The sequence below is a fragment of the Merops nubicus genome, unplaced genomic scaffold (genome assembly GCF_000691845.1).
Source record: "Merops nubicus isolate BGI_N331 unplaced genomic scaffold, ASM69184v1 scaffold22838, whole genome shotgun sequence".
Classification (NCBI taxonomy): domain Eukaryota; kingdom Metazoa; phylum Chordata; class Aves; order Coraciiformes; family Meropidae; genus Merops; species Merops nubicus.
In genome coordinates, this window is record NW_008624529.1 from 46,779 (window position 1) to 70,250 (window position 23,472).

The 23,472-nt window shown below is 43.4% G+C and overlaps 1 protein-coding gene across 1 annotated transcript in view; it reads left to right on the forward strand.

Moving 5' to 3' along the window:
• The window catches only part of LOC103777833 (hypermethylated in cancer 2 protein-like), a 32,423-nt gene that overhangs the window by 8,314 nt on the left and 637 nt on the right, over positions 1–23,472 (forward strand). The window contains 3 exon segments of the mRNA XM_008945393.1: positions 15,958–16,101; positions 22,282–23,466; positions 23,468–23,472. The exon segment at positions 23,468–23,472 is cut by the window's right edge and continues 637 nt beyond it. Of these exon segments, the coding sequence (XP_008943641.1) occupies positions 22,318–23,466; positions 23,468–23,472 (1,154 nt within the window). The 5' untranslated portion in view covers positions 15,958–16,101; positions 22,282–22,317.

The window sequence follows — 23,472 nt, forward strand, 5'->3', positions numbered from 1 at the left end:
CAGAAAATTCTCAGTGGATAGTTGCTTTTTGAATTGTCAGGCAGCATGATTCAAATGAGGAAAAAATATGTAATAAAAGTCATTGGTTGCTTATTAAAATAATAAAAAGAGGGAAAATGTCAGCTGGATAAACACTTGTAAAATAGAATAAGTGTTTCAACTGGAGATAGTGCAGCTCTCTTGGTTAGCAAAAAATAATACCAAATTGAGAGCAGACTATATTTAGTTGCAAATCAATATGGCTTAGTAGTTACCAGCCACTGATCATTCCGTATGAAAATAACTAGAGTGTAAATGTAAAACAAGATTAAAATTGGTAGCTTTAAATTACTTTGCTTTAAATCCACCCCTCCTCTACCACTGGATGCTATCTGAATAAATAAATAAATGAAAGCACATTTGCTGCTGGCATGGCATTGCCATAGCTTTTCTTGTACTTACTATGATGTGATACACAGATAAAGCAAAGTCCCTCTGTTGTTCATATATGAAGTCACTGAGGTAACACTCGGTCCCTTTTTTCCCCTCCCCTTCCTCAGTCTCTCATATCCACTGCCCTCACCCAAAATTTAAATGGGCAAGTGAATTTTGGATTTGTCATGTTTTACCTTCTTAAGGTGTGTGAGCTGCCTCTGAAGACAAGTGCACCTGGCCTTCTATTTTCCTGTCTTCTTTATTTTTGATACAAACTTCCAGACAGCTCTAAAGAGGTTTTTCTTATTTTACTCCTGGTCACATGTCTGGTACTGTATCTTCTGAAAATTAAAATTATTTATGACCTTAGAAGCAGACAGACCAATAGTGAAATAGCTTGTAGCTTATTTGAACTCTGAAATTCCACTGCTTAAAAATATGTAAAACTTTGCAATAATTTGTTTATATATTAAGAAAAAAAACCACTCTAATTATGAGTCTGGTTTCTCAATAAAAAAGGATAGCAATCTTGCTAATCATTGCTATGCAGTAGATGACTAATTTTCTTCTTAATGACAGTAGGATTTTTGCCATTTTTCTTCATAAAACTGCTTCAATTATATAACAAATGCATTTGATTTAAGGGGACGCTCTCTAGGATTTTATGCCCCAAGACAGGCATGTCACAAAATAGCTGGAGGTTGGTGAAGAAAGTTGGATTAAATGCTTGCAAGTACTGACAAGAGTGGGAGTTGAGCATTTGGATGGAGGCCTGTACAGAGGCTTACGGACAACTCTGTTCTCAGCTACTCCAACTTGAAATGAGTTATTTTGTTTTGCTCTTACCTAGAAATGCAGACTTTCTGAGTCTTCAAAGAAAATGTGTGCTGCTCTCTCCCTGTGGAAGCCCACAGCTTTGTCAGGGTATATGGTGAGGCCGCTCGTAAGAACACCTGTTTTTCTCCAAGTCTGAATTTTTTTTTTGTGGAAAAATGAATGATTGTACTCCTGTACTAAATGTGAGGTTTTTCTTTAAATGGCTTCTTAAATAATTGTTTCTGCATTAGCTGTGTCACTAATTATCAAGGTCTCTGGAAGTGCACATACTGCATACTGCACAGTCATGGAATAGCGCTCAGCCTCTGTTTGGCAGCTGGGCACAGAGATTTGCTCTTGTCATTTCCTTTCAAGTTGCTCAAGAAAGATGTGATGGTGTATATTCTAAAATTCTGTGATAAAGGTGTAAAGTTCAGTGCTCTTACCAGTCTGGCTGCTAATTGCCCAGGGAGCCGCTAACACTGTGGCTGGCAAAGAATAAAGAAAACGTCATGGGGTGGCACTTCCACAGATGTTTGCCTGGTAATCAGACACAGTGTAATAAATAGTTGGTGCAAGAGTAAGAGTTCATCTGGTGGTTAATGCTGATTTTTTTTTTTTTATGGCTGTGGGCTTGAGGCCTCTTGAAAATGAGACGTGCCAGTAGTAAGAAGAATATATGTTTTTGGGGGTAGATGGACCTGGGGGCTTTGGAGTCCTGTTCATTTGTTTGAGAATGCAGTAGCATCAAATGGCCTTATTCTGGATTTGTTTGAAGAGAGAGGAACAGTGAGAGGAACAGATAACTGTCATGTAGAGTATGTGAGAATTTCCCTTTCCTTCTGACTTGTGCTGGACTGATGAGTTGGGTTCATTGAACCCACTGTATCACCCAGCCCTCGAGGGGTTAAAAAGCAGAGGTGGACTGAAAAAGCTCTACCTACACCACTTCAGAAGAACTTTTAGCTTGGCACTGCCTTCATCCCTGATGGCTGTTTGTGATGCCTGGAGCTATTTACCCTAGGGATGAGCAGATAAACCTGATGTGTGCTCAAACCTGGAAATCAGAGTTAATTAACCAGTGGAATAACTTATGGATGTGGTAGAGTGCTCATAAATTAGACTTTTCATCAAGATTGGTGCGTGCATTCTCACTCGTGAACTCTCCTAAAAGCTGTTGTAAGAATTGCTCACTGGAAAATGAAAGCACTTGTGCTGTTCCAGAAGAGTAAGAGAGGAGGATCCTATAGGGCCCTGTGATCTTCCACCTCTGAGCCCACCCATGCTGGTCAGCAGATTCTCAAGTTCCTCGATGCTCCAGCTCTCTGTTAAGTACCACAAGATGCCTTGCATGAGATGGGTGTCATGGGGTCAGTTCTTCATGCTGAAGAATACCTCTGTATTGTGATGCAGAGCTGTAGCTCAACCAAGCAGCTCTTCTCTTTTTATTATCTGTGCCAGTCATGAACATATGACACAAAAAATGCCATTAATGCATTTGCTGCTCTAAAAATTTTCTAGTTGTCTCTTTCAGCTGCTGAGGTGAGCAGCTAGTATCCTCCAAGGCTTAGTGAAGAATTAGGCTGAAATTGCCAAGGGATGTCTCTTCCTGCACTGACTTAGATGTATGAGGCTCACTCTCCTTTCTGCTTCCTTTATCCTGCACTAGCCATATCTGCCATGTGCCCCGTCAGCATCTTCTTCTCAGGAATGGCTGAGTGGACTTTCCTCTGTTTGCCGTGCATCTTTTTTTATTTAAAGGAGATCTTCAGAGTGTCTATTTGACATAAATCAGTCAAGAATTTGCTGGTCATAAGTGCAGAGGAGGGAAAGAACAGAATACATGGAGCCGTCTGTTCGCTTTCTCTCAGCAGTGCCTCATTCCAGCTCCTGGAGGAGGTACTTTGCTTGTCCCTGAACTGGTTCAGCCCCCAGAGCACAAATGCTCTGAAGCTGCAGTTGCAGGGTCACAGCGTCTGTCTCCAGAAAGTCATGTGGCAAGGGGCTCTGCATGCTAGGGAGAGCAGCTCCCCCCCCGTGCAAGGAGTTACAGGATACTGCTGGGGGTAGCTACAGCTGGTATGTGCTGGTACTAATATAATCCTGCAGGACTGTATCCATGAGACACAAGTGTGACATGGGAGGTATTTAGGGAGACACACCTGTTCTAGGCACAGGCCCGGCTATTGCGTGCCTTGGAAACGGAAGGTTTTGGTGGAGCAGGAAAGACTCTCATTTCCTCCACAGGAGGGCTTTGCTTTCTTCTTTCTCCCCAGTTTCACATTACTTTATAATTCCCTAACATGATGCAGTCCTGTGGGCTGTTGGCACTGGCTGTTTCAAAGCCCAGGCTAGCGTTTGCATTTGAATTTTTTTATTTTTTTTTTTTTAACTTTAGTGTGAGTCCAATGTGATTAGGAGGAGAGAACAGCTTTTGGGTTGAGCATGGTTTGGGTGTAACTGCTCCCAAGAAAAGGCAGAGAATTTGGAGAATGTCATCTATGTGCAGGGTTGGGTTTTTTGGTCCTGTAGATAATTTAGATTTTATGTTGTGTTTACCTGTATTTTTATTATAAGGCCTCTGTCTTTCAATTTGGAGCAGTAAATCACATAAAAGTGATATCATCTTACCAAATCTTATACAAAAAATATTTTGTCCCTTGGTTTGAAATCTGAGTTTCTTTCCCTCTCTTCCTTCTGTATGCCCCATCACAAAAATTATTGTGAAATGACTGCTTTCCAAACAGAAGAAAAAGCAATCCAATGCAAAATAAATCTCACGGTTGCATAGTAAAAAGAAATTAACTTGCTTAGATTTTTGTCTTTTTGAAATTTAATCAGACACTTCTTTGGCAGAATATTTTTTCCATTGAAAAGGGTCTGTACTAAGGTAAAGAAAAAAAATCACAGGGTCTATCATATTCATAAATATATGGCTCGATTCCATCCGTCTGTCTTGTTTTTCAAGTAGAATGGAAATTGTCTCAAACTTCTTTTTTTTTGATGCCTTTTTTGATGTTAATGAGGAATCTCCTAGTTAGCCTCCATTTCACTCCAAATGTCACTTCTCTTCATGGATTCCTGCTCTTGGTGAGATTTTAAGTGCTTGTTTGTTTGGGACAGCTTTCAGGATTGGGGTCAAGGCTTCTCCTGTACCTGAGGGGTTGTTGTGTGAAAATGGTACCAACTGGACAGTTTTTTCCCTCCCATCTCTTTTTAAATCGAATTTGCCAATATACCTCCAGTATGCCAGTTTATAGAACTAAGAATAGCTGGGGGAAGTAGAGGGTGAGAGGCATATTTTACTCCAGGACCTGGTTAGTTTGGGTAGTTAGCTATTTAGGAGGGGAGAAGGTGGTTATTATTCCCTTCTGTAACAGCTCTGAATTCCGAGTGGGGTGGACAGGAATAATCAGACCCTGAGGGGACAACAGATTCTCCTTCTAAGAAATGCAGTGTTGTTGGCAAGGGAGAAGATCCTGGGAGTAGAGACTCCTCAGCTCCAGTCTCACATGTCCCATGGGGTAGGCTCACTGAGAGCAGGTCACTGACCCTTATGGCAGGGGGATATAAATCTGAATCTTGTTAATCCTAACCTGAAAGATGGCTGCAGAGCAGCAAGAGCCTCCTCACCTGCATGAGTGAGCAGAGGTGCTGACCAAAACCCACAGTCCTCTTTAGTCCCTGTATGCGGCTACAGTTTGACCAGCCCCAAAGCCTCATATGTTTTTCCTTCCTTGTGGGCAGACACATTTCTTTTAGATACAAATGTGAAAATACCTTTGATTATGATACTAAGAAGCAGAATATCTCATTGTATTGAAAGGGAAGCATCATCCTCATCTGGCTGTGGTGCCTCCCAGGCTAGCTTTGTATCTGCACTTTGCTGCACAGACACAGCTTAAGGTAGACGTGGCTTCATTATCTTTGCTAGCTGGTTATGGTGGGCTCTCTCCCATCCCTGACCCTCCCGGGCTGTCACAGAGTAAATCAGCTTTCAGCCAAAAACTGAAGAGATTTATTCTGGTTTTTTTTTGGGGGGGGTGTATGATTGAGTTTAGTGGGTTCTTTTTACTCCTTAACTGCATCCTGCAAAATGTCCTGGCTGAGTTGTTTCCAAATACTGGCATCTCTAGGGAAGGGGTTATAAATGGCTAATTTAAAGCCTGCAACAGGATAATTAACTAACCAGTTTGATGTAAATGGCTTAATGAGGCTTTACTAGCCCCTTTGAACTTAGAGTAGCACTAAAAAGTAAACTGTAAATACCTCCGAGGAACATACTGGCATGCTTCATTGTGGGGCTGCTTGGTTTTAAGGAGCAAGCTTGCTCGACTTGCCGGGAATCCAGTGGCCTGTGTGACAGTAAACATCTCAAGGGGCAGAGGGGACCAACCAGGCACCCCTTGGGGAAGGCTCTGCAACTACCTTAGTTCTTCAGGAAGCACATAAACTCTGATATATCAGGCTTTCAAACCAGCCCTGGCTGCTTTGGAAAATTTAAATCACAACCCCAGTTTAAATGCAACTGTAATGAACTTCATCAGGATTGAAAGACAATACACAACAACAACAACAAAAACCCCAAAAACCCTGAGGGGGAGGCAGCCACTAGAGTCCACCCTAATTTTCCTGGAGTTGTATTTGCATGAAGGTCTTTTGGCAAGTCCAGGCAGAAACACTTACTGCGCAGTTTGAGAAGACCTCGCTAGCTGCTGAGTCTGCTGAGACAATGTACTGCAGCACATTCCAGTTTCTGATGTGCTTTGGGGACTCCCGGAGAACCCTTAAGCTTTGATTCTTCCTGGCCTATTACATAATTCCAAGGGAGCAAGTCAACTATTAAGCAGCTAGAAATTATGATCATTACAAAGTGAAAGCATCTCGTGTAGTTGAACCTTTATGTCACTTCTGACTATGCAGCATAAACTGGGGTGTCAGAGAGGAGAATTTGAGACCCAAAGGCAGGCAGTATTCCCTTCTGTTCCTCCCTAAGCTCCTCCTGGTCAGAGTGCTGCTCTGCTCCATCTTCTTATTACATACACACCATACAGTGTCAGCAATAATTTGCAAGAACTTTCTTTTCATTACCATTCCTCTCTCTCCACCATCTTTTACATATTGCCAGCAGCCTTCCTGGGTACTGGAGGATGTTTCTGGAGTTTGAAGCACAACCTCAATTACTACTATGACCTCTGACACATGGGATTTGGGTTTTACAGCCAGCTTTGTGCAGCGTGTTCCTGATCCTTGGCTGTGCTTTCCTGGCAGCTCAGGTTCCTGCGGACCGTGAGGCTGGGAGGCTGAGCCAGACTAGGGCTGACGCAGGAAGAGGGCAAGATGTAAACTTTTTCAGTAGTGGCTCTGACTCGGATGAGAACTGTTGCTCATAATGCCTCATCAATAACCTGTAATGACAGGGTTTGGGTTTTTTTTTTTTGTTTGTTTGGATATGTTTGTTCTACTGTTTGTTTGGTTTTCCTTTCCAGCTGGGAAACAATGTACCACTGGCTTAAAAAACCAACCAAAGAAACAAGAAAACAAACCAAACCAAAGTCTGTTGTAGAGAGCAATGATGCAGAAGTGCTACATCTTCCTTGGAAAGCCATGTCTGATGGAGGATTCAGTCCTGCACTCTTAATTGTTCAGGTTTTTATGGGCCTATTGCAGGAAAAGATCAAAATGCTCTACTGTGGCCTTCTGAGGAAGAAGTAATAACATGGTGCTTCTTTGCTCCTGTATGTTGACCAAAGAAGGTGGCACCATGGCACTACCTGCTGCCACTTCCAACGTGTGTGGGTGGGAGCACAGTGCAGGATTAATTTGGGGTTGGTTGTGTTGGCAGGGATCTGTCAGCAGAGTTGCCCAGCTGCCTGTGCTTTGCTGTGGCTGTTAATCCTTCACTTTTATGAGCACTTGCCTAGGTCACATATTTAAACAAAAGGTAAAATTCATGCACTACTGGAGAGAGAGATCCTTGCAGGAAGAAGAGCTCTGTATACGTGCAGTGTTGATGGCCAGAGACTCCTTTCAAGAACACCAGAACACCTTAGCATGCCAGTTTGGATATCTTGGCATCTGATGGGGAAATGCAAATACTCAGTCTTGATCCAACATTCCCACATGTGGAGATGTATCCACGAGGAACTTCAGTGAATGTTGTTGTTATTCCCATATAATTTTAGCTTCTTCTCTGCTTCCCAGCACCACCCCACCATGTGTCCAATTGAGTGCAGAGGCAAAAGGACATTAGCATGCATGTGTAGCAGAGAAACAGACCCTGTGTTTGGAGGGAATGGGGCTGGTTTTATGATGCTTTTCTCTTTCTAATGCTCCCGAAAAAAACCTTCTGCAGATTTTTAGCTTCTTCACTAAGTCTTAAATAATATGATCAATTAAAAACCAAAGGAACAGAAAAGCTTTTTCGTGCTTTCCAGGAAAATAAATATCAAACTAAAGAAAAAAGTGGGTTGTAATAATCATCCTTTCTTTCACGTGAGAGATGGTCAGGGTTGGAATGCTGTTCTGTTGGTGTACTTCATGTATCTTCTAATAACCATACTTTTTGTCTTTGTAATGAAAGTTTTATATACAAATAATGATAAAAAATGCATATGAAGAAAGCTAGCATGACTAACAATTTTTACTGTGCTCTTCATCCCATAGAAAGACCCAAACTCATTGGGCATTTATGGGCACATCAGTAAATCTCAGCATAGTCAGTCCTGTCATAAGCTTTGCAGGTCTCTGTGACCCAGTCTCTTCTGGAGGGAAGAAGTAATATTTACAAGATGGCAAATCGGGATTTTGTTTTCTCAGCAGTTTCACTGTTTGTTATGAATTACTGTCTTTTAAAAACACCACAGTAATCCCCTTCTAATACACTTTTTGTTGTCTGTATTTGAGTTGTTGATTCAAGAATCACAGGGAAGATGTAAGCAGTAAACCCCAGGTCAGCACTCTCGATAGCTACTGCTAGAGGAAGAACAGATGATGTGTAACAGTGCTTTCCTGACCTTTCCTCTGTTTTTAGAAATATAAAAAACATCATCAGCACCTTTTTTTCTGTAGCTATTGCAAACAACAGAAAGTTGTGTGAAAATTAGAACATAATGAAGACAAATTTTAGAGTGGTGCCTGCTGCAGGTCTTGGGTGTGTGTTTGCTGAATTGCCTCCTGCTCAGAGAGCAGATGGAAAATCCAACTCCTTTCCCAACATGTCAAAACCAACTTTTTCAAAGGATGCAGTAGCTGTGCCAAAGCACCTTGCCTCTTAGTAAGCAAATGCATACTGTTGGGACTGTCTCTGCCTGGGCCAGCATTCTCACGTGCAGCTGGCTGTGTTAAATCAACTTGATGAATTGCTATATACTTCTTAATTTTATTACAGGCAGGTCCTTGCTATTTCTTGCCTGCACAAGATTAAACGGGTTTCTACATTACATAGGCTGTTATAAGACTTTAATTGTCTTGAATGGGTTTGTGTGTGCAGTGATTGGTCCTGGAGGGGTCTGGGGATTTGGGATTATTGTCAGACTTCTTACACTGAGGTGGCAGAGGAAGAAGGTGTGTGAAAGCCATGTCAGCATCAACGATGGAGGATTCCTTATGATAAGAAAGATACCACCTATGCCACTTACTCATGTTCTTTACAGGACTTGACTGTTGTTTAGGTTTGAATTTTGGGGTGGTTTTCGTGCTGTTAAAACACCTCTTTTGAGAGAGGGGCCTGCCAAGAAAATGCCTAGAGAAGAGAATAGATGAACCCTAGATGGACTGACCTAGTGGGTCAGAGAAAGCTGGATAGCACCAGAACATCCCAATGGCTGATGAGGTATCTCTCTTCTCAAGCTTGAGCCTCAAGATGTGCATGTTTTGGAGCACCTGCACTGTGGCATAACAATATTATTTATTCAGCTCGTCTCTGTGACAGAACCTGCATGGCTGAATGATGTGCAGCCAAGGGCCAGGGACTGAAAGCAGCTAGATAGTAGATACAGGTGTTTGGGAATGCACAGTGCCAAGAGAGAGGTTTGAGTCCAAACATATGCTCACTAAACATACTTTCTGCATGCTCTGTGAGTCTCTTGATGCTGTTAAATTAGTGAGCTCTGCTGGAAGTGGTAAGGACATAAGAATTTTATTTTTTCCTTCCAGTCGAAGGTGTGGTATCAATGTTTGTTGTGGCTGTTAGCAGTCATTTGTACCTATATTACTCCTTTGGCCAGATTCTGATCCTATTTATGTAGATATAAACCTGCTGAGTTGTTTCATGTGTGTAACAGAGGTTTCAGTCTCTCTGGCTGTTTTGGTTTTTCTTTTTTCATTCTGTTTGGTGTGGGGTTTTTTTTTTGTTTGTTTGTTTGTTTTTGGTTTTTTTTGTTTTCTTTTCCTTTTAACTGCTTTCCTTGCTGAGGGGGGAGAGCTCTATGGGAAGTGATCCACCAGACTTTTAAAATAGCCTTTTAGTGTGGAGGGGGTTGTTGTGTGTTTGTTTTATGTTCGGTTGGTTGTTTGTTGTTTTTTTTTTTTTTTAAACTGTTACTCAAGCTTTTAAATACCTGAATTGCCTCTGTGAATTCTCATGTGAGTGCATATGAAACCTGCCAGCCAAGCCTAAATCTTGCAGGAGGTGTGACCACGTCTCTGTTCTCGGAGCTCTCTGGCACAGACACCTGGTACACCTGTGTCTCCTGCTAGTTTCAGTACTGTCACAACTTCACCCCTCATGCCTGTTTCTCTAGTACCTCCGGTTTTTCCCAAGGTTATCTTCTATAAATAGAATCTGCTCCAGCATCTCACTCCCCCACACCCATCTTGAGCAGAATAATTACCAGTGAGATGGTTTTAATATTGCTGAAAGAAAGAGGGTGATCCATTCTGCTATGCTCTTTGAGGCTTTTTTCTGACAGGAAATAAATGCAAAATTTGCTTAGCAATTTCCTTAAGTGACAAATGTAAATTGAGTAGCTTCTGAAATACTTGAACATTTAATCATTTGATAAACCAGGGGTTATCTGAAGAATAAAACTGTAATTGTTTTGACACCTGTAGAATCCTATGCAAAGGTCTTGATCTAAGTATAAAATCTAGTAGTTCCCTTAATTGTTGCTAGGCTGATGGAGGTAAATGTGGTACCTAGTGTTCACCTGTCCAGAAACCAAAACTGTGGTCAAGCCAGGCTAGCAGAGATACTTTGGATGATACACCTATCTGTCAGCACATGATACAGCAGCCAGAAGAAACAAACACTTAGAGCATTCATAAATCAGAAAAACTTCTATAAAATTAAAAAAAAATCCACCACACACACCCCACCAAAACAATGACAAAAAAACACAAAACAAAACAAAACCACACACCAGACCACCACCACCAAAACAACTTAAATGAAAGCATGTAAGGGTTTGAGGTAATGGTGCTGGCTTGACTGTCCTTTAAACTGTGCCTGCAGCAGTCCAGAGCTTATTGTTGTATAAACCAAGAGAAAGGAAAGGGAAGCTGTGTCTATAGGCTACATGATGCAACTGGTGAGCAGCTGCTCGGGTGGCAGAGTGCTCTGTGTGCAGTAAGTGACTACAGGTAGAAGTGCTGTGGAAAGGAATTGTTGATGGCACACTGATACATGCTGGCTAATTAGAATTTTGGTGGAAGGATAAGAATCTATTACAGCTCTTTAAAATCACCCTTGTTGTGATCAGCTCATGATAAAACGTTCATTTCTGCAGTGTAAATAAAAGTATAGCACACTTCCCAAATAAACTGTGCAAGCAAACGCAGATGGCTGTGTCAGAGTACAGCAGGTCGAACGGTGGGGCAGCCTCACAGTGTCGCTAAATGGCAAGAGCAGAACTTGCTCAGGTTTTACAGCCACCTCTTTGCTCGGTTTTGACTATTATTTATTACCACTGATATTGTGTTTTGTAAACTCGTGCAGTGCTTTATGAAGTAAGACGTGTTTCCTATTTTAAAGATCTTATTATCTTGTGGGCTGATAAGGGGTGCAGATTATCCCTTGGATGTTCATAAATAGCATTAGCACTAAGAGTTTTATTAGTGCTGGGTCCTTTCAAGCTTGTGGCTCTTTCTTAACATTATTTTCCTAGTCGAGTGCTGGAATAAGGATTTTGACACCTTGATCTTCCAGGCTGGAACAGTGTGGGCATTCTTCTATTCTTGTAGTGAAAGAGCAAAACCCAAGCAGAGTCTCAGAGCAGTGAGTGGTGCTCTGCATGGGTTTAATCCACTGCCTTTGCTTGCCTCTCTCTCAGAGACTACAAATCTGGAGTTTGGGTGATGGCAGCAGAGAGCAAGTTTGGGAGGTTTGTGTGTGTGCCCGTGCGTTTTAAATAAACAAACAATGGAACAGCAACTTCAACAAATTGTGAGTGGTGCTAATTTGTTACAGTGCTGTCTTGCCTTCTGGCAGTGTCGATTTAGAAGCTGAGCAAACTGGAAATGGATGTGGGGAGCCGCTGGGTCTTTTGCTCTGGGGTGTGTATATAGCTCAGTATAAAATGCTTCTAGGGGTCCTGTCCTGAGGAGCTTTCAGATTACAGGGTAAAGCACATGCATAGGCTGCCAATCCCCTTTTAAAAATCAAATCTTGGGCAACAGTACCTTCCCCTCTGCCTTGCTCTTCCCCTTCCACTCTTTTTAGATGTAGAAATGTTTTAAATTTTGATTCGTGACATGAGCCTGTAATTTGTGTGGTTTGAGGACTGCCAGAAAATCCTTGACTTTGATAAGAATAGTGGGTAGGGAAGGAAAGGGAGAAGATGTGTGCTTTTGATTGTAGCGAAGTTTTCAACACCCCACGACCTTGCCAGGCTGACTTTCATAGTATGCCTGGGGCTGTAATCCCCAAACTGAGGCACTGTCTTGACAGAGAAGGTTGGCCAAATGCACGCAAGCTATCTGCAGCCCATGGGCACTTTTGTGCAGTGCTACAGGACGGGGATGGTAGGATGGGAGACTTGCTGGGAAGAGGTGGATTTTGGAAGCATATGTAGAGTGACCTCACTGCACCCTGTGAGCTGAGTTTGTAGAAAGCCTGAAGTCTCAAGTGAAGAAGATGGGGAAATAAAACAGTGACAATGAGAAACAAGGGTTGAGGAGAGACAGCCAAGGAAATGAATAATTCTGAAAAGTAGTAAACCCCATTTCCCCCTTAGGTTATCTTCGGCTTGGATAGATTTGGATGCAATGCAGAGAGTTTGCAAAACTCTGCTAGGCCTTCTGCTTTTACAAGCAGGAGTAGCATTCTGGCATCCTCTTATTTGCCAGGCTCACAGTTGCAGAAGTGCTTTTTGGTGGTGACAGAGAACCAAATATATGAGGGTTCAGGGTGATCAGTTAGGCACCTGATTTGGAGGGATGTCTGGCAGGCAGTACAGTCTTGATACTGCCAGGACCAACACTTAAACAGTGGTTTGCTTGAAAGACCTCACCAAAGTGAAGCTTAGAGACAAAGATTTCTCTGGGAAAGTATAGAGCTGAGTAGTACATAGTCAGTTCTTGGGTGGGGGGGAGAATTAAAAAAAATGGTGGATAAAATGCAAAAGAATTATATTTAAGGCATTGATTATTTCTGTTAAGAACTGCTGCCCCTATAGATATGGATGACATAAGGGAATGAGATTTGATCTTGTAGAAGAAAATGAGCCAGCAAAGTTTGTTTCTGTGCTCATTGGTGTCTGGCATTTGGTGAGAGAGATGCCATTTTGGCCCAAGGCTGTGACTACCCATGTCCTTCCTCCACCCCACAGCGTGGAGCTCAGTGTCAAGTATTAGCAGTGTTCTGTCTGCAGATGCTCCTGTGCAGATGGCTTCTCTCTGCAGAAAGCTTTGCTGACTCCACACAAGAAATAAAAATAAGTGAGCCAATTGGGAGGATCTTTATCAAATGCCTTCACGTTTCTGCCAGTACTCTGAGGCCTTGTTTGGTCTAACAAACCCTATAACTTAGGGTCTGACTCACAGTCAATAGTGGATTTAATGCTCCCAGCTGTCTGCCTCATCCCTGTCCTGGAGATCCCTCCCCAGTTGCAGGGACAGTTGAAAGGGCCATGCATTTGCTCCAGTATTGCTGCATTTCACAACCTGGCTACGGGGAGGGTGCTGTAAGACAGCTGGGAAAGGTTCATGACGTTCCTTCTCCACCGTGCTGTGGGCTTTTGCCACCAGAGCAGTGCTCAGCTGAGGCTGCCACCCTGTGCACCCCCTGCCAGCTGCGGCCTCCCATACTGAAGGACAAGGTCCAAGTTTTTAGGATCAGAAGCATCTTCTCACTCTGTGTAGTTCACAGGGTCGTTGATGCTGCCCAGTGCTCTCTAGGATTAGCTGGGAGATAGCAAGTCCTTTAGTCATGTTTTAAATTCTTGCATTGTTAAGGGAGAATTCTGTACATCAAGGCTCAAACCTCCCTGGGAAGCAGAGAAGCTTTGCATACCAAAGAGGCCTTAACTGGTGGATGGGTAGAGGGCATCCTTCCTCCTGTGTGGGCTGAGCTACTCCACTGAGATGTGGGTATTTTAGTGCAATAAGGAGTCTTCAGATTAGCATGGGACATCAGAGCTACCTTTACTACTTGTAGTGCAGGTACAGTTGGAACTAAGCTTGCTCAGTTGTTGCAGTTGCTGCTCACTAGCTTCTGTGGCTTTGTTTTATGTCACTGCTGTGTTCCTGAGATCAACTGTGCTCTGCAGATATGCAGGAATTTTTAGTGCCTGCCTCTGCCTGACAAGATCTGCAATGTCCATGCTTCTCCTCCCACTGAAGGGTTTGGGTAGTCTTGGGTTCTTTCATGTCAGCAATGAAAATAAATGTGTAATATACGAGGGCTCAGTTTAGGAATTGGCAGGAAGCTTAGTTTCTGACTGCACTGTGATGTTCTAACTGTAGGAATCACCTTTGTTCTAAGCAGTTCTCTGCTAATCTCTGCCCTAGAGGGGAAATGCAGCTATAGAGAAAAGCTTCTTGCTTCACAGTAGCAAGAAGCAAATTGCTGTAATCAGGGTGTAAATCTGCATTTGAGCTGTTGTCCAAGAAATACCTTTATGCTGCATTCAGCCTCTCTTAAGCTGAGTATTGGTGGTATTGCAGAGGGTTTTGCAGAGTACTGTGTTGCTTGAATAAGTCTAAGGTGTGTGATCTTTTGGAGAGGGGGGAGCTCCAAATCCCTGGGGCTCTGGGCTGTTATGCTTAAAGTTGCTCACTATTTAAATGTAGGTTGGCCTGTTCATGCTGGCAGTGGTCTGTTCAGACTAGTTCAACAAATGCTCTTGGCTCAGCATAGCCCAGGTCAGTAAGCAAACACTTGCTTACACTTCACTTCTTCATTGTATTGACAAGATGTAAAAATCTCCTGCCTATAGCAGTCGAAATAGAGCAATCTGAATACAAAAGACTATTAGGGGGTCAGGGTGAAAGGTATTTATGTACAGAATTCTGGGGATAAGAATGCAGGTGGGAATGATAGGAACACTGTCCTGGGCCTGAGCCTAGCTGATGTCCAGGAAGAATGAACAACTATAGCCTTAGATTCAGCATCCTTTTCACAGACATTGTCTCCCAGGCCAGTGCCCTCCTTTATGTTCTCTCTCATCCAACGACATTAATTATTGTAAGTCTTTTTTTTTTGGCCTTTTATCTTTTAAGGTTGAAATAATTTTTTTGGTGTAAGTTTTCTATCTCTGGCAGCACAGCTGGAGACATGTAGGCATCAATGTGACAAGAGCTGTGCAGAAGCTTCACTTTGTTGTGAGGGTCTAAAAACCTGTTTGGAATCCCTGTGAGGATGCAGGCTTATTTCTGCTCTTTTGTTGTTTGGGGTTTTTTTTTGGAGACAGGGACCTGTGCTTACCTGTGCTTAGCATCTACCCTGAGACTGTCCTCCTTGATAATCCTGCTGGAGCTGATTAACGGAACTCTGGGGGAAGAAGGACATGCACTGCAGAGGATACCCTAGGCTGCTTGACAAGCTTTGTGTATCTGTGGGATGTGCCTTTTTCTGACGTGGGAAGGTTGTTGCCTTTTCCTTTGGGCAGGGAAGGGTGGAATTAGAGATCTTAAGTTTCAACTTAAAGTTTGCAACTTTCATACCAGCTGCAGTTCACCTTGAATCAACTTGATCTCCAGTCTCCAGGAATGTAGATTAAATGATCAGAGAAGCATCAGTACAAACAGGAGAGGACACACAGTATTTGCTTTTTGTCTTGTACCACCGATGTAACAAAAGCCAAAGGACTCAGCCTGGCTCAGTGCCCTAGCACCTATAGAACAGGATTCCAAGGCTTGGGAGGGGGACAGGGAACACAGAGGATCAGCTTTTAAGTGTTTCTTCCATTGCCTGTACTGTGTGGGGAACGAGTCTGTGAAGTTCTGGCGCCAGGCTTGTCTCATGGAGGCGTTCCTGAATGTTCGTGTTTATTTGCCTGAATTTCTGGGCAGAAGGAAGCTGGTGCAGACATCCTGGGATCTGCTGCTCTTGGATGTATATGGACTGGTCCCCTTGAGGCTCAGTGCCATTGGGAGTCCTGAATGGAGGTGGCCAGAGAGCCATCAAGACACTTGCAGAGGTCTTCTGCTTTGTTTCCGTCGCAGTTGAGCAGTTCTGGGGAGCTGGGTGGAGGGGAGGTTGTTCTAGTAATTATATATTTAAGGCAGGTGGCCATTTTAAAATGTACGTTTCAATTTTGATTGCAGTTTTTTAATTGCATTTAACAGCGTCCCTGCTGGTTCTCCATTCTGCATCCGTGCAGCCACGTTCTATTGATGGCCTGTTGTGATTTCAATGGAACATCATGGGATGTACCTGGCACGTCGGGCAGCACTGGATGGAGGTGCCTTTAGCCCAATGTACCTGGCATGGTAAGCCGCAACCAAGTGGTTAATCTGCATTCTACTGCTTGTAGTCTCAGCTTGTGTAGCAAGGTGTTCCTGCTTTGCTGCAGCCTTGCGCTGACTGGAAATCACTCTGCTCTCCTGATGTTAGTGCACACAGGGCCCCTACCCTTTTCACCCATAGAGATGCCCCTTCCCTGGGCAGCATGCCGTGCGGTAGAGAAGAGTCTAGCCATGTCAGGCTCTCCTTGTTATTCTAGAACAGGAAAGAGAAGGGACTGGGAAATCATCTATTTTTCTTCTCTCCTTTTTGGGCCAGGAGCTGGTCGCAATTGAGCACGTATTGCCCGCATACCTCATGTTCAAACGTTGCTGCCCAGAGGTACCAGACAGGTGCCATACGCAGAGCAGCACTGTTCCTGTGGGAGTCCTGCAAGAGCTGCATCAGGGAGCCAGGAGGGCAGTTCTGCCTGGCACTAACTGGAATGTAACAAACTAAACAAGGGCCACTTTAAGTTTGCTGATCTGGTATCCTCTGTGAAATGATCCTCCATACTCCTCCTTTCCATGTCCACACCTGCAACATCAGCTGCACATCCTGCATGTCGCTTTCTCTCCTTTCCCCGGCTCTGCAGACCTCTCCTCGAGTAACTTGACATGCAGGTCTTACCTAGTTTGAAGTGAGAGACATTCCCGTCAGAAAAACAAGGGTGCTGCGTCCTGTTTCCTGCTTGAGCCACCTCACAGAGCTTTTGCTGCTCCACTGCCAGTGATGAAAATGCATGTTCTTGCCTCTGCTTCTGGGTTCTGCTGTCTGCTTGCTCACAGAGGCTGGGGATAGGGAACCATTTAAGCTAACAGAGTTCCTGCATTCCTCCCTGTGCCTCTGCCCTCTGGAATGTTTTACCTTTTAAAAGGCATGGGCTAATGTCCTGCTAACTGCAGCTCCTGGGGGAAGGGTCAGTGGCTGTGAAAGCTCACTTCACAGATACCGCTGAGTGTCCTGGAAAGTAGGTTCTAGTGGGATGTGGGAGAGGAAGATCAGATAAGCAACAGGAAAGTTCTCTTCCCAGTGAGGTCTTCAAGTGGTCTAAAAAAGTTAGTTCATCTGAAACTGAAGGGTGCAGAAGACATCTGTTTTGCAGTTTCGTCCATGTCCAGTAGCAGCTGGATGCAGCATTTTTAATGTCATAAGTAAATTGTTGGGAAAGAGCAGTGTAGGAAACGATTTAATTTTGTCTTGTTCTTCCTCATGCTCACTGCTGCAGTGTCCACTCAGTGCGGCCCAACTGCTTGGGAAGGTGGAGAAATAAGTCAGCAGGCCACTATCTTTTCCTAGGTGTATTATAGCGTGTGCAGTAGCTAACGCTTTAACAGCATCTAATTTGATACATCTCATCTAATCTGTTTGTTGGTTTTTATCTGCAGTACTGTTAGTTCACTGCTCAGGTGCTCGGTGTCTAGCCTTCTCATCCATCCACAAATCCTCTGCGTGAAATGAGTGCTTCCTTAGATCTGTTTTTGATTGATTCTTTGCTTCACTGGTGTTACTTCTTAAAAGGTAAACAATATTCATGTGCTGCAATCTATAACTTGGAGATTAAATCAAATAGCATCTCCTGCCAGAGGCTGCTAAAATAACACATTTAGCATTCCTTCAGCAATTATTTTCAGAAAGATATTTAGAGATATTAAAGGGAATCAAATCTGTAGCAAACATGTACATATTTTATGCTATTTAAAGGGGTGAAGGGATTCCTCTTCTCCTGTACTTTGGCAATCTAATTTTCTGTGACATCCAGAGTCTTTGTGGAAACTGAGAGAAAATTAAGTTTTTCTTGCTTTGTAGTGAGAGCAGCAAGGCTCTTGGAGCAGTCCATATTCTGCACAACCTTCCTGCCCCCAGGGTCACCCTATGCCCCAGGCTGGGCACAGCAGCTCACAGTCACCCAGCTCCTTGGGCAGCATTGCTAACGAAGACGCTATCGGCTCTTAGCTTGCGAAGCTTTGTTTGATGTGTGGCATCTGCTTGCAGCATCACCGTATTCTGTGATTTGTGCCCTGTATTTTTCATGTCTTTGCATGTGCTGTGTCTCAGTGTCATGTATATATGGTGGATGTAGTGGAGAACCTCAGTCCTCCTTCATTCCCTACTTGCACAAGAATATTTGAGCAGGTTTGTTGCTCTGAAAACTGTCTTGAATGACTAGGAAGCAACCTGAATCTGAAAAAAAACCCCAAATCTCTAATGCTATTTAACAAAGTCTTCTGTGATCCTGTTTTAAATGCAGAGGAGTGAAATTTTGCCCACCAAGTTCAACGATAAAAGACTGTGGCCCCAGTGAGACATCTACATATTCTTGAGGTCTGGGGCTTGACATTTTTTTTTTTTTACTAGAACTGCATCTGAGCCTTTTCTGAGACAGGACTCCTCTGAACAGGGAGTATGGTTTTGGTTTTTTTTCCCTCTTTTTACAGAAAATAGAAAAGGAAAGGTTCTTTAAAAATTATATGAGATACAAGAAATATTAACCACTGTGATTTTTTTTTTTCAGGGCTTTTGTTGTCACTATTGGCATGTTGATGTTACCCAAATTTTCAGGGTTTGTTAAGAGCCAGTCTCTGCAAATTAATGGATAGCAAGGCCTTTCTAAGGCTTCACCTGCCGTTTGTTTGGCAGGATCTGCTTTTATATTTGACTTAACCTTGTAGTTGCCTTTGGTCCTGCGCTTTCAGCTACAGTGAGATCTTAGGAATTCCAGATTAAGGAATAATGCTTGTTTCTCTTTTGCTAACCCCTCTTCTCACACCTCTGAAATGCATCATTGCTATAGAATTGTTTATAAATGGTCAGCTCTGGAAAATAATCTGGAATGGGTTGATTTTGTTCAGGGCTGCACAAGATACACAAGCCAGGTTGATGCTATAAAGCTTTTGTTAACAAAGATATGTCAGTCAATGGCATGGTGTGTAACCCCTGTTGCTGTCCTGGTAAAAGCCCTTGGTGGGCAGTTTTGGCAAAATTGTGAACACAAGGCTCTAAACTTGGCTCAAGGTTTTGCTGCCATGTTCCATTATGTTCTTTTTGTTGGGGTTGCTAAACCCACGTTAGACTTCAGCTAAAAAATTCAAATTTGATAGGCAGTGTTACAGCGCTTAAACCTGACCATTGCCTTTAAAATCTACTCAAGGTAATAACCTACCTCATACTTATGTTCTAGTGAACATGAACACTTCTGTAAAATTTGACATGTGAGATAAATAGAGGTAATTTAAACAACTTGTACTATGCTAATCTTATGCTACAGAACATACTGAGGTTTAATAATAACATTATCTTCCTCATGAAGGTCAGTAAAAAGCAGAAGTATAATTCTACTCCTGTTTCCAGGCCTTTCCCTGCAGGCGCATTACATGATTTCAATACCATTTAAGGCAGAAAGGAGAGGAGAGAGGGGAAAAAAAAAAAAAAAAAAAAGTAAAAATCCAAAACCGTTTCTCATTAGTAGCTGCAGCAAGCCTTGACTCTTTGCAAAGGCTTAGATAAACAAGTATACAGAGATTTCTGGACCTCTGCTTCAGGTGCCACATGAATGGCAAATAAGCTTCCTTTTACTTCAGTAATGTACTACTATTTTTTTTTTCCCCTATTAGTCTGTTTAGGCAAAAAGTATTGGTTGTGTTGTTTTCTTTCCTTTCTCCTATTTGTCCTTCATGGGACACTTAAAAATCATATCCAGGGATTCTGTGTGTTATATGCGTGGCAAAGAACCATGATGTTTGTAGTGAAAACAGTGTAGGCTGTCTCATGCTGTTCTTGAGCAGGATGCATTTATATATACAGATGCTGTGTTACGTTTTTGGCCTTCCCTATCGATGTATCTTGGTGACCCAGAAGTAAGTGCTTTTACTGGCCTGGCTAGATAAAAGTGGGTATTTGGTGCCTCTGTGCTGTTGCTTCTTCCTCTTAATCAGCAATTCTGGAAGCGATCCTCTAGAAGCAGACACATTGCCTGCCTGCTGCAACTCTGATGTAACTAATTACAGCAAACTTTGTTTTTAAAGTGCTCAGCACTGCTCAGTGGTGGTAATCCCTGTCTCTGTCACATTCTTGTGATGCTGCAGGTTGAGTTTCTATGACAGAAATGCTAGAGATGGAGAAGTAGCAATTGGCTAGCACCATGGCAGGCCTGTACTTCCTCCTTTTGGCTGCCACCCTTTCTAAAGCCAGCCACCTCTGGGAACATCAGTGTGCACAAAGATGCAGTGGTGAACCCACTGCCTTTGTGGGTCCCCATCCACTACTGAAACAATACAGAGCAGAAAAGCAGAGCAGCCATTTTAGCTGTGGGTCAAGGTGATGAGCCTCTGAGATCTGTGTGGATGCTGAATTAGGTGCTGGTGCACTGAACAGGGGCCACAAAATTCTACCGAGTATTGTAACCAAGTACCAGACTGACCAGCTAAACAAGTGAAGAAATGTGTCCTGTGGAAGAAGGGAGGCACCTGCTTGGCAGATCTCTTGGTAAAAGTGTAAGTACCAGGCTAGTCAGGCAGCAACACTGGAGGAAAAACTGCATTCATTTACTTTTCGGTAGCTTTTTTTCATAAAGCAGAATCTTTTTGTTGTGCACAAAAAAAAAAATGATGTAAATTTACCACCTTTCTGCCAAATTAAGTATTTCTAGTTATCACCAGGTAGTGTAAATCAGGTCTGAGAGGAGTTATTTTTAATATTGACAAGATCAGTCCTTATTTCTTTCCTTGTGTACACATACTTGACACAGAGAGAAGATAATGTAGTCTAATGCTTCATCATTTGAAATCTGACGGGACAGAATGTGGTTATGAGACTCAAAAGCAATAAAAACCTTAACTGATGATGATTTTAAAAGAAAATTTAAGGTCTTTATTTCTGTGGACATATGACTGGCTCCTCTTTCAGTAAGAAATCTGTTTTGAACTGGGAAAGGAAGGAAGGAAGTGCAAAGCTAAAGGTGGCTGTTTGGTATTTAATTCCTACATATGAACCTCTGAAACTATTTTAAATCAACTTTAGAAGATAGATGCCCATTACAAATAGTAGTTGGCACTTTCAAACAAAAAACTCAAGAAAAAATGTTTTAAAATTGATCTTGGATTCTTGAATGCAGCCCCATATTTAAATTCTATTTTTTCTGTGTTTTAGTATGTACCAAATGTGCAATTGCAATTAGTTCTGAATATGCCTCAAACTAGATATCTCCTACAGTCTGTGCTACTGGGAAAGCCAATATAAATAGCTAAACTAAAATACATAGTGAATACAGTTTGGAAATATGTGAATTACACAAATTACACAGAGGTAACTACAATTTTCCTCTCTTCCCAGTACTTCAGGGTAGAGAGGCTGTGACTTGAGATAGGTTACTTGACTCTTATCAGTTCAAACAAAATTCCTTCAAAACTAAAGGCAGAGCAAAATCAACTTAAGAAAACAGTTTCAGATTGTTGAAGACATTTGGTGGCATTTAGCTGGCAGAATTTCAGCTAGTTCAGAGTTGATTCTAGCCCTTCATGTCAATGGATTGGGATATGGACATTGCCGGGGGGTGCTTTTTAAAGCAGCCTTTCATACTCCTAAGGAGATTTCCCATTCGCACCTCGGTGTGATTAATTCCATCTTGAATGGATTTAGTTGCTCTATGTAATTTTCTCAGCCCCAGTGTTAGGAGTTGTAAGATTTTGACATGTAAGAGCCAAGAAACAAACTACATGTGAAAGCAGGGAAGCTGCAGCTTATGCTAATTATTTTACATGCTCAGATAAGCAAATGGCAGTGAAGTAGATGCTTCTTTCTCTTCCCTTTTTTCTCACTCCTCATCCTCCCTTCAAATTCATGTCAAGAGAGTGAAGCAGCTTTCCCCTGTACCTAACTATTGGTCTCCTGCTGGTATCTTTCATATAGAAATTCCAGGCAATGACAATTGCTTTTGTAAAAAGATATTTACAAATCTGATTTTTGAGACTCTCGAACTAAATCTTAGCATGAGAAATACTTCCCTCTGTATTCCAGCAGGATCACAGCTTGCAGGGCTGCACATACCCAGAGCTCCTTAGTCAGTGTCAAGCCTAGCACAGACTGCACCGTGTTAAGCCAGTCTATTAAATGTAGACTTGTTCGAGTGGAAACAGCAGGTTCACACCTCTAATCCTCCTGTTTTGCAGGTGGTAAGGTGAAGGTGAAAGGAAGAGAAGGTGGAGATGGAACTGCCAAATCATGCCAAACAACTGCTACTGCAGCTGAACCAGCAACGAGCCAAAGGTTTCCTCTGTGATGTGATCATTGTGGTAGAAAATGCCCTGTTCCGTGCCCATAAGAACATCCTGGCAGCCAGCAGCATGTATTTCAAATCCCTTGTCCTGCATGACAACCTGATTAACTTGGACACGGACATGGTGAACCCCACTGTGTTCCGGCAGATCTTGGACTTTATTTATACTGGTAAGCTCTTAACGAGTGACCAGCCCGGTGAACAGAACTTCAGTGCTCTTCTCACCGCAGCAAGCTACCTCCAACTGCACGACCTGGCAGCTCTCTGCAGAAAAAAGCTGAAGCGGAACGGCAAGTCCTTTGGTGGCAAGGCCAGTGGCCTTGGTGTCGGGAGATCTGCCAGGAGTCAGAGACTTTCCACTGCTTCGGTCATCCAAGCTCGCTATTCAGGGTCAAATGAGGGGTTGAAGGGCTCGCACTCAAAGGAGCTGTCAAAAGGAAAGCTCTCTGACGACGAGGTTTTCATCAGCAGCTCCAACCAAGAGAACTGTCACTCCTTAAGCCGGGGAGCCGGTAAGAACGGTGGTGGGGGCTGCAGTGCGAACGGGAGCACCGGCGACCAGGAGCTAGGCCTCGACCTGTCCAAAAAAAGCCCGTCGCTCCCTGTCGCAGCCTCCCACGATGACACGCAGCACAGCGAAAGCCAGCACGGCTCTCCCCAGTCTGCCTCAGCCCCTGCAGCCAACAGTGCCTCATCGTTCGACGAGTCTGGAGTCGGAGCCCCTCACAGCATGGCGGACAGCAGCGACCCCATGGAGATGGATCTGAGCGAGGAGTGCCATCACTCGCTGACCGAGAGCAGCCAGCGCAAGGGCCTCCGGCACTCGTCCCGCAAGAAGGAGTGGATCAAGAAAGACAGCGCCTTTGACCGGAAGGAGGGGGGCAAAGACAGGGATGAGGGCGAAGGGCTGCCCAACGGTATCCTGCTGGGGCCCCTGTCCAAGTCCATGGAGCGGAGCCTGGCTGGGGCCTTCGGTGCAGACCTACCCTACCACTGTAAGGAGGAGGTGGAAAACGGCAAGGAGAACAGTGACGACAGCGGCCAGAGCGAGAGCGAGAGTGGCGGGGGGGACAAGGCGCCACAA